This window comes from Periophthalmus magnuspinnatus, chromosome 16 (assembly GCF_009829125.3).
Source record: "Periophthalmus magnuspinnatus isolate fPerMag1 chromosome 16, fPerMag1.2.pri, whole genome shotgun sequence".
NCBI classification, from domain to species: domain Eukaryota; kingdom Metazoa; phylum Chordata; class Actinopteri; order Gobiiformes; family Gobiidae; genus Periophthalmus; species Periophthalmus magnuspinnatus.
In genome coordinates, this window is record NC_047141.1 from 31,237,135 (window position 1) to 31,249,148 (window position 12,014).

At 37.9% G+C, this 12,014-nt stretch overlaps 1 protein-coding gene across 1 annotated transcript in view; it reads right to left on the reverse strand.

Annotated features, from left to right (window-relative positions):
- Positions 1-12,014, reverse strand: part of ptpn6 (protein tyrosine phosphatase non-receptor type 6) — a 42,780-nt gene that overhangs the window by 21,716 nt on the left and 9,050 nt on the right. Inside the window, exon 5 of the mRNA XM_033981026.2 lies at positions 6,468-6,651. Coding sequence (XP_033836917.1) covers positions 6,468-6,651 — 184 coding nt within the window. The remainder of the gene's footprint in view (positions 1-6,467; positions 6,652-12,014) is intronic.

Sequence of the window (12,014 nt, forward strand, 5' to 3'; positions counted from 1 at the left end):
GGCCTGTCTCACATCTTCAGGACTGTTCCAGGTTTTTGCTGCATAAAACTTAAACACTGATTCCTCATGTTTAGTCCTGACTCTGGCACCAGCAGGAGGCCGATCCCTGAAGTCCTCAGTGTGTGAGATGGTTCATATGGCACTAAAATGTTGGAGATGAACTTTGGACCTAGGCCATGGAGAGACTTATACACAAGCAGAACTTCTTTAAAGTCTATTCTCTGAGCTACAGGAGCCACAGACCTGAGCACAGGACACATGTGTGAAGTACTTCCTGGTTCTAGTCAGTGAACACGTCCAAACCAGAAGTACAAAGAGTAAATGGACCACAATTAAACTCTGTGCACTGCCAGTTTTTATTATTATTTTTTTTTTAGCAGCTCTTTTTTCAGCCTTTTATTTTATTTATTAATTTATTGATTTAAATTGAACATTGTATACCCTTGTTTGGAAGATTTCTGTATTTTTATTCTTTTTAGTAGCTCTTTTTTCAGGTTGTTGTTGTTGTTGATGTTGTTGTTGATGTAGTTGAAGAAAAAAAAAAAGTGAAATGTGCATTAAGTGCACTTGGATACATGTAAACTGACTTCTTCATTAATCCGCTCAAAATGAATAAAAAAAATTAAATTAATGAAAATTCAGATGACATCACAACATTCAAGTAATGAGGCCAATTAATATTTAAATGTGTATTAAGGAGCAGCTAAAATGAATATTGATCAAATGCAGATTTTTGTTGCGATACAGTGAGTTCTTGGGTCTAGTCACTAATAGAAATGATCAGGTTTAATTTGTTTTAATAAATTATTTTTCCAGACCAAGGTTTAGTTTGTTTTCACACCAGTTTGTTCTGCTCACTAGCGCCTCAGAGTGGTCACGTGATGTCGCTGTGGCGTGTCCGGTCAGCTGATTTAAATAAGTACTGAGATGTGTGAGAGTAAAAAGGCCCCCTCGTCCCGGTGTAAAGTCCCTCGGTAACGTTTCTGTATTTCAGGTCTATAAACCGGGACGAGGGGCCTTTTTACTGTCACACACCTGGGACACTGTGCAGAAGAGGTCGGACTGCAGATGGCGCTGTCGTCCTGTCTCCACTGGTAGGAAGACACTGTCAAAACCTGTTTAAATCAGCTGAGCGTGCACTCTTACATTCGCTCTTGAGGAGGCCGTGATGGACTAGCGTCACCGTTTGTCACTGCACGAGAAAACACTTTACAAACTGTACAAAGAAGTTTAATGTACAGTTTTATTTGCAGCTGAATAAGTCAGAAAATGAAATAATAAAATGAAGATTCAGTCCAAGATGTGAGAAACTGGTGTGGCTCTTTTTAAAACATAAATATTAACTGTTTGTATTGTCACTGTCCTTGTCTGTTTTAAAAAAAATCGACCATGAGACTGGAATAAAGATGAATTTAATTAAAGACGCTAACACAAACTTTCAAAATGGAGGCCTGTGTTTTTTTTTCTGTAGGACTCTCGATTAAATTTGCAGCAGACTAAGGAAGTCGTAATGATGCTGTATCCTCTCATGTAGTAATAACATAACGTTGTTTCCGATCACTCGATTGAGAAACCCATTTCATTTCTTCTGTGAGGTGCACCACAAAAAAAAAAAAGAAGAAAAGTGAGTGCATATTGTGGCTCTGACCATTCACGCTAGGGGCTTTTTTTAGAAGCAGCACTGACGCAGGTTAGAGGAGGAGTTATCCACAAAACGGGCCAGAGGACAGTTAGTCAGAGTGTGCAAAAACATGTGCAAAAACATGTGCAAAAACATGTGCAAAACCATCTCAGGAGTTTTATATTAGACAAATGAATACACGGTTTGTATTAACTGGTGTTTTTAACCTTAACCTGTGTGTTTTGTAAATGTTGTAGTGACTTTTACTGTGGCCTGTTCAGGATTTTTTGTGGTTTTAAAAAAAAAAGTGCAATAGAAATAAAGTTTGACATGACTTAACTCGATCGCTGTGAGGAAAAGTGGGCAAAATGTCAACACGATCATGATAAATTATTGTGTGTTCAAGGTATAATTTGCGTATTTCTTGAGTTTAAAGGTTCTATATCACGCAAAATTGACTAATCTGAGGTTTTAGTCGTGTTATAATGTTGTTTCCTCCTCAAAAACAGACCTGGAGTTGTGTTTTGTATTATTATTATTAAAACATCTACGTTTTTTACCTTTAGTTCAGTAAAGATTTGCAATTCCAGAGTCGCTGAAATGATCCAACTGATTCTAGAAATGAAGGTGTGTGGAGTTTAAAAACACAGCGGAGCACTTCCTGTATCACCACACGATGACATCACAAGGTGGGACAGAGTGTTTTCAGTTTGAGAGAAGAACTGAGTCTGAAAATGCAGGTTTGTTTGTGCGTTAAACGTGTGTGAATGAAACAAAAAAAACACAACTCCAGGTCTGTTTGTGACGAGGAAACGACAGAAAACAGTGTCATATTGGAGCTTTAAATGGGGAAAAGTGTAGAAAAATACATAAAAATACGATAAAAGTCAGATTTAACTGTGCAGTATGTCCCAAAACTCCAGCGAACTCTCTCCGTGTGTGTGTGTGTGTGTGTGTGTGTGTGTGATCAGTCGTTGTGGGGGTTTCATTATTATAAAAAACAGTTGACAAATATAAAATGTGGTCGTCTAAACTACAAAGAACCTGCTTAATGTCGACTTGATGACTGAAGAACGACGTCTCCATTTTATAAACAAAAAATAAACTAGACAAAAATATAAATCTTACAAACACTTTTTTTTTTTTTTTGGTAAATTGTCTTTTTTTTTAATTATCTTTTTTTTTCAAGTTTTTAATAGGTAAAGTAAAATAATATATATATAATAATGATAATAATAATAATGATAATAATAATGATAATGAAAAGTAAATAAAGTAAATAAATAAAGTACATAAATAAGAAAAAAATAAAATACAAAAATAAAATAATATAAGTTTAAAAATAAAATAAATAAAAATAAAAATAAATAAATTAAATAAAAATAAATAAATAAATAAATAAATAAATAAATAAATAAATAAATAAATAAATAAATAAATAAATAAATAAATAAATAAATAAATAAATAAATAAATAAAATAAAATAAAATAAAATAAAATAAATAAAATAAATAAAATAAATAAAATAAATAGGGGTTCAGATAACCCACGCTATTCTTCCATATTCACCTGTTTGTCAAAGTTCAAATGGACATGTTTCATTATGGTAAACTGTCTTTTTATGTGACAGAATGTGACTAGAACTTCATTTAAAGAGCAGGTTTAAGCCAGATTTTTTGACAGATGACAAAAATATGATGTAACTATTTTGACCAATCACTTCCTGTACGTGTGCGTCATGTACAGATACATTTTCATTATATAACCATCAGATTACTTCATTTATCTTTCTTTGCCTTGTTCTTTCAAACCTAAACAACAAATCTGAATGGTTTATTTAAGCTGCAAGTTTTATATTTTGCTCAAATGCCTGAAATAAACAATAAAACACTGCCTCAATATTGGGTAAAAAAAAAAAAAAGGAGATTATTTATTATTTTCTCCACTCTGAGTCAAACGTGCGATGAAAGTGCGGCGTGTGTTTGCAGCTGACGGTGTTGCGTTTCACAAACAGATTTAAGCTCAGGAGTCGTGTTCAGTGGAAACAAGAACTCAGGGTTTTTCTAAAGTTATGTAACAGTGAACGACGGGTGTGACCGAAGACCATATATAGAGACATCACGACGTTTACACTCAAGGTCAACACACACCTGCTCATTCAGTGTGTTTTTACTCATTTTTATGACTTTTAAATAACCACGGAACACAAAGAAAGAAAAGAAAAGCTGCAAACTCTTGACTTTATCTCATTGAGCTTCATGATGGTGATAATATTTGGGATTTTTTTATGATTTATGGTTTCGTTTTAAAGCAGAATAAGGCGGGATATTTTGTTGTAAATGGGGAAAATTATAAATAGACTTTGGAGTACAGTTGTCCCTCGATATAACACCGTTCACCTGTTGTGGTCTCGCTTTTTTGTGGATTTTTTTGGTGTGATTTTACTTCTTTTTTTTTCCAGTGTATGAACATGCATTCTGTTCTGCGTCCTGATTGGCTAAGGGACTGTAGACCATTGTGTTGTGCGTCCTGATTGGCTGTTGGACTGTAGACCATTGTCCATCAGTCTCCTCCGTGCCGTGTCTCCTGTCCAGTACAGAATGTGTTCGGACAAATTTACATAAACGTCGGATCTCAGTGTGACTCTGAAGTGCTGTACGTTTGCGATTTGTTTTCTCCCCGACAAAACCCACAATGTCGATGAAACGTTCTGCACCGACAAAGACGCCGACGAAGGTTTGAACTTTGAGAGAGTTTAGGTGAATTTAGAGCCGACTTCCACATTTGGAGTTCTGACCACGAGTATCATAGCAACCAAAGAGCCAATCAGAGCCAATAAAAACCCCAGGATCATGTAGAGGGTTAATCTGAACATTTAAGACCAAAACGACGAGTCTGACAGCAGCAGGTACAGAGAGAGGACACGGTTTTTCAATGTAAAGTGAATTGGAGTCAGACTCGACGGAGCAGGAAGCGCACACACGATCACTTCCTGTTTGGAACGCGGTGGCTAGCGGGTAAAAATGAATATCGTAACAGAGACAAAGTACCTAGGAGTTAATTCGGACCAGACTTTGACTTTCAAAAAGCAGATAAAAAAGTACGCAAGTCGATCCGATGCTACTTAATCTTCCTGAGACACAAGAGGAGCACTGACACCAGAGGGCGCTCTCACGTGTTTCAACGCCACGATGATCCCACACACACGACCCACTGTGCGTCCCGCTCGTCTCAGGCCGACGAGAGCGACTCAAAACTCTCACATCCATCTATAATCACGCTGCAAAGACACTCGATTAAAAAAAAAACATTTATTTTTACTCTCTATTTATTTATTTTTGTATTAGTACTATTATTGACATTATTATCGTTTATTTAATTTATTTATGCATTTATTTTCAGTAGTGTATATTTCATCCTTGCTTTGTTTATTTGCTATACCATTATTTCTTTCTGTTTCTTTCTGCCTGGCCACTAGACGGCGGGGCATTGGGACACTTTTATTTACAAAGCTGTACTTGGATCGCTGCCTCTGTATATTTGTACTTTGATAGAATAGAATAGAATAGAATAGAATAGAATAGAATAGAATGCATTTATTGTCACTACACACATGTACAACACCACACACACACACACACACACACACACACAGCGAGATTAAAAACAACACACCCTCCGATACAGACAGACATGGGACGCTACAACACGATATAACTAAGATAGAGCCAGACATTAAGACATTTAAAACATTTAAAACACCCCAGACTAAATACTGTAGAGTCACATACTGCACTGAACAAGTATTGCACTATATTAGCTATTGCAACGATAAATATTGCACTGGTCAAATGATCAGTTGTTCCTGTCTGTCTGTTCTGAGCTGGGGAAGAAAAGCCTTTGTTCACTCTGGACCTTTTACTTGGAACTTGTTGCAGAAAGACTAGAAATTGACTGAACTGTTGTTTTTCATGATCTATGCAATTTTAACGTTGTTTGTTTGTTTGTACTTGGTTTGAAATGTGTAAATGTGCTGCCTCTTGGCCAGGAAAGAGTTTTTTTAATCTCAGTGGGACCTTCCTGGTTAAATAAATGTTAAATAAATAAAATAACACAATAATAATATGAGTAAATCTCTTGTTGACTCCTGAAAATGATGTTGTACTGAATGTGTGAGGTAAGAGTATGATGTACTTGAATATTGCACCGGAACATGGTTTTGGAACAGATAAACAATAAATACATGAAAAAGAAAAAAAAACAAAAACAAACTTTGTTATCACCTAATAGAAAACAGTTTAATTTTGTATTCAAATCTAAGACATTTCTTCAAAATTATTAATGAAGCAGCTCCACCTACTTTGAAAAAATATATTAAACTTTCCTCCAAACAAACTCCCAGATCCACAGGTCCAGACAGATCCTCAGACACTTTTTTTATTTCAAACCATCACAGAATCAGCTCCAGACTCTGAAACTGTCTGAACGTTTGAATAATTTCTTGTAAAATTATTCAAAAGTCCATTTTAGATGATCAAACGTGTCCAAATGGGTCTGATTATGGACTGAAAACCTGCACATGTGTGATCTTTGTGTAGAAAACATCATAAACTGGACATTTTATTGTATTTTCTTGCAAATGTCAATAATAAAGTGATTTTTGTCTCTTCTTCTGTTGTATTTTAATGTGTTTTCTGCTCAGGGGCTGCACATTTAAAGCAGCCGTAGCTAAATCTGGAACAAATCGTCTTTTCTTTTGTGACATTAATGATTTTGTACAAGTCCCTGACAAATAAAGACTAAATAAATAAAAATCCCTCACAAAAACACGGCGGATGTTTGTACCTGGCACATGATCTTGATGTGGGACACCCTCTTGGCGCCGTTCTTCCCGATCTCGTCCGTCAGCACAGACAGGACGAAGTCTCCGGGTTTGGACAGAGACTCTCTCACCAGGAACGTCCCCGGCTCGTCCCGCGCGCTCAGCAACTTCTCTGCGTTTGGACCCGACAGGTGACCGTGGTACCACCTGGAACAGACAGGGCGGGGTGAGCAGGGGGCGGGGCTAATGCTGTGAGCAGGGGGCGGGGCTTATGGAGCGTCCACGGGGAAAGTCCCTCTGCCGTCCAGGTCTGATCCATCGTAAAAGACAAAAGTTAAATCTGTAACTGGACAAAGGAAAAGTCTCGACTGGAAACACCGTGTGAGAAGAAAAGTTTTATTTAGTTTGGTTTTATTTTATTATTTTATTTAATTTAACTCAGTTTAGTTTTATTTAGTTCAGTTCAATTCAGTTCCCAGTCCAGTCCAGTCCAGTCCAGTCCAGTCCAGTCTAGTCTAGTCTAGTCTAGTCTAGTCTAGTCTAGTCTAGTCTAGTCTAGTCTAGTCTAGTCTAGTCTAGTCTAGTCTAGTCTAGTCTAGTCTAGTCTAGTCTAGTCTAGTCTAGTCTAGTCTAGTCTAGTCTAGTCTAGTCTAGTCTAGTCTAGTCTAGTCTAGTCTAGTCTAGTCTAGTCTAGTCTAGTCCAGTCCAGTCCAGTCCAGTCCAGTCCAGTCCAGTCCAGTCCAGTCCAGTCCAGTCCAGTCCAGTCCAGTCCAGTCCAGTCCAGTCCAGTCCAGTCCAGTCCAGTCCAGTCCAGTCCAGTCCAGTCCAGTCCAGTCCAGTCCAGTCCAGTCCAGTCTAGTCTAGTCTAGTCTAGTCTAGTCTAGTCTAGTCTAGTCTAGTCTAGTCCAGTCCAGTCCAGTCCAGTCCAGTCCAGTCCAGTCCAGTCCAGTCCAGTCCAGTCCAGTCCAGTCCAGTCCAGTCCAGTCCAGTCCAGTCCAGTCCAGTCCAGTCCAGTCCAGTCCAGTCCAGTCCAGTCCAGTCTAGTCTAGTCTAGTCTAGTCTAGTCTAGTCTAGTCCAGTCCAGTCCAGTCCAGTCCAGTCCAGTCCAGTCCAGTCCAGTCCAGATGAAGGGTTATGTTTTGTGTTATTTCTCACTGTGAGGATAAAGTCTAAGATGCACTGATGTATCTGCAACGACACTGGAGCATTTACACAACACACAACAACAATAACACACAACACACTACACACAACTCACTACACACAACTCACAACACACAACACACTACAACAATAACACACTACACACATGAGGTTTCTGGTGTGTGTTTGCAGACGACACACACCTGGTGACATGGATCAGGATCTTTACATTTTCAGAGACTGTTGTATTTGAAGAAAAAAGTGGAATTTTAAAATCACTTTCTCTGTTTCTCTGTTTTCTTTGTCTTTGCTCCTTTAGTAAAACTGCAACGAGTAAAAGGCAAAATGCTGAAGTCATTTAGGTCAAACCTCCACAAAGAAATGACCAAACTAAACCAGGACTAAACCAGGACTAAACCAGGACTGAACCAGGACTAAAACAGGACTAAAACAGGACTAAACCAGGACTAAACCAGGACTAAACCAGGTCTAAACCGGGACTAAACCAGGTCTAAACCAGGACTAAACCAGGACTAAACCAGGACTAAACCAGGACTAAACCAGGACTAAACCAGGTCTAAACCAGGACTAAACCAGGACTAAACCAGGTCTAAACCAGGACTAAACCAGGTCTAAACTAGGACTAAACCAGGTCTAAACCAGGACTAAACCAGGTCTAAACCAGGACTAAACCAGGACTAAACCAGGACTAAACCAGGTCTAAACCAGGTCTGAGTGAGTCTCAGACTCGTCGTCCGTCTCTCATCGTCGACAGCGTCAGTCACACTTTATATTTTTATCTCGCTGTGACACAAACGATGTAAAGCTGATGTGATGTAAATGTGGATTTACAGTCAGCGCAGGTTCGACTGTCGCTTAAACGAGTGAAGCTCGATGGCTCGAGCCGTGGACCCAATTTAGGCTCAGTTCTCAATTTCATCTTCTAAACTTCCTGCTCTGCGGTCGGAAAATTTCTGAAGACTGATTTCGTGGCTGAAAGAGCAAAGTATTTATAGCTCGACCACGATCACTTTAAAACATCCACAAAAAAGACAAACGATAAATATTCAACGCTGACGGTTTTGTTATTTTCACAACCGAGAAATTTGGGCATTAGCTGCGCAGATAAAAGACGCAAATACAAAAGGAACTAAGTGTTTTTATTTCTCAATGTGAAACAACTGTGCAAAGTCATTCAGTAAAGAACCTAAAGGAGAAGTAAACTGCACCGTTTTCATTTAAAGAACACACAATTTTAAATAAATAAATACGTCGAACTGCATTTTTTCCTGACAATTTCCACTAAATGTTTTCAAATTATGGTTCAGTTCATATTGCACGTTTAAAAACACGCAGGAGCATTCACATTTGAGAGAAAAAAATGCAAAATTATTACAAAAATCACATTTGCAGAAGTCTAAACTGCAGAGAAAGTAGCAGCATGAAAAGTACAAACTATAAACTTTTTTAAAACTTTTTTGACATTTTGAAGTGGGAAATAGCCCGATAAATGATCATACTGGAGAATACTCATCAGTTACCATGGCGACACAACGCACACATTAGCAAAACACAACACGAAAAGCTTTTAGATCGTCTCAGAAAAACACAAAATGGATTTAAACAGCACATTTTCAGGAGCTTGTGATTAATTCAAGCGTTTGTGACCCCGTTTAGGTGGTTAATTTTAAACAAAAACGTGAGACTAACTGTAAAACTGTAGGCTAACGCTAATGCTAATGCTAGCTATCTTGAGACTAGTGCTACTGGAGAGAGATTTGTTTAACAGCGCAAATCAGCTCAACTGTAGTAGTCGTCCGGTCAAACTGTGTTGAAACTCAGATTAAATTCGGATTAAACTCAGATTAAAATCGAACAAATCCTCAGACAGAGCGTGCCTACAGTTAGCATCACACACCCAGGGAAGATTGACGGCATTAGCTGCAAAAATATCAATGAAACACTACAGTATTTCGTTCTAGTATCTATAATTTGTCATGTACGTTCATAATTAAACCATCTCCAACTCAAATGTGTTAATCCAAACCTAATCCTGCAGAAACACTTTCATTAGCTGCACAAACGCACAACTTTTTTTAATATAAACAGCTGTAAAAACCTAACCCTACGCACAATCTGCATAATATCTCGCATAAATGTTGATTATTGTTCAAATATGTAATTCAAAGTGTTTCAGAGCTGGCCTGATAGTGTTTTCATTGTTTCCTTGCATAAAAGTGACTCAAAAGTACATTCGTTTTTTAAATATTTTTCTTTTTTTAAATATTTTTCTTCTACTTAAAGTGGTATTACGCATTTATTTGACGCAGCAAAGGAAAAATAAGGACGGAAAAGGTGTAAAATAGAGGTAGTTGTGTGAAAAAAGGCAAAAGTACACACTGATACTTCCTTTAACGTGATTTTTATGGCTAAAAAAAAGAGCTATAATGGTTTAAAATGTGCTCAGTCTGAACAACAAAAACAAAATTCCCCATTAGAGCAAAGAAAAGATACACGCCATAAATATTAAGCCTGGAAAAAATACATTTCATTCGCCGTAAACTCAAGTCGATGTAGTAATTATGGTAATCCGCTGCATAAATAGACTATAAAAGGATGAGGTTAACTAAGCTGAACTCTCGGGACTGTGCAATAGAGGAAGAGGAGCAGCTTCGGCCAGGGCTTTCAGAAGTGTCAAAACTTAAGTTTCCAACCGCAGCAGCAAAAGGGAAGTTAAACAACCGACAGAAGGACGGGAGAGGAGGGGCCACGCTCGACTCGCACGCATTAATAATAAAAGACGAGACCGCTCAAGACGCAAAGTCCAGCCCAGTCCTAAAGCGCTCGTCCCTCACTCTTTAGGAAACGGTTTAAAGCGCTTATTTACAGAGATTCAGGTCATGTGACTGTGGCGTTTGGGCAAAAAACGGTCAAATGATCAGATTCAGCCGCTGCACATGTACGTACGGGCTAATAATGCACGTTTTTTTGTCGAGCCGGAGCTATTAAGAGTGTTTAATTTACGTTCGAGTGCAAGATAAAGGAGGATTTAATACGTTTTCTTCTTGCTTTCTTTCTTTATTTATTCTTTATCCGTCAGTGACCGTGTGCGACTTCATTAATATCACAAAAGAAAAGATGATTTGTACCAGATTTAGCTCCTGCTGCAGTCCCTTTCCACTCCTTTTGAGCTTAAATAAAAAGAAAAAAATAATAATAAATGTGCATGAAGTGAACTGGACACATCTGCTCGAAATAAACACGTAAAAATTTCAAAAAAATATATATTTTTTTAGCTAAAATGTGGAAATCACCGCTCGTTTAACAGCTTGAGCTAAAGTAAAGGGCTAACGCTAGCAACTTTACACCATAACGGTTTATTTACGTGATCAAACTCAATGAAGGTCAACAGAAGTGGTGGAGAACGATGACAACATATTCGCAAGGCATTCTGGGATTTGTAGTATTAGCGGTGCATGTCCTATACCGGCACAGTGGCCAAATATAATTATATCGAGGGCCGAATTCGGTCCACGGGCCTGAGTCTGACAAGTCTGGCCTTGAACATCCGAGCGGACGTTTTATGAAAGCTACGAAAACTACGAAAAAGCTACTAAAAAGAAACGTGTCCTGATAATTTGAATGCGAAATCAGTCACAGAATTAAGATATAACTTAGCGCAACTCAAAAATGTACAATTACTGAGACTTAACGCACAAATAAATCCTGTATTTTTAACATTCTGGACTGGTATTAAATAAACTTACATCCCTCGTTTCTGATCTTCTCTAAATTGGTTCACCTCATAATTTTCAAAAAAGATCACAATCAGTAATGACAGACGGATACAGATGGATCTCCAGGGGCAGCAATTAAAAAAGGGGGTTCCTCAAGGTTCAATCTTCGGCCCATTACTTTTTACTTTGTATATTAATTATAGTTTCCTCGTATCTTCCAATTGTACTACACATTTTTACGCAGATGACACAATTTTGTATTTTATCAGTCACTATCCAGGAAGCTCTATCCTACAAAAAAAAGAAAAAAAAAGAGCAGACGGTTTAAAGCGCTTATTTACAGAGATTCAGGTCATGTGACTGTGGCGTTTGGGCGAAAAAACGGTCAAATGATCAGATTCAGCCGCTGCACATGTACGTACGGGCTAATAATGCACGTTTTTGTCGAGCCGGAGCTATTAAGAGTGTTTAATTTAACTTCGAATGCAAGATAAAGGAGGATTTAATACGTTTTCTTCTTGCTTTCTTTCTTTCTTTATTCTTTATCCGTCAGTGACCGTGTGCGACTTCATTAATATCACAAAAGAAAAGATGATTTGTACCAGATTTAGCTCCTGCTGCAGTCCCTTTCCACTCCTTTTGAGCTTAAATAAAAAGAAAAAAATAATAATAAATGTGCATGAAGTGAAC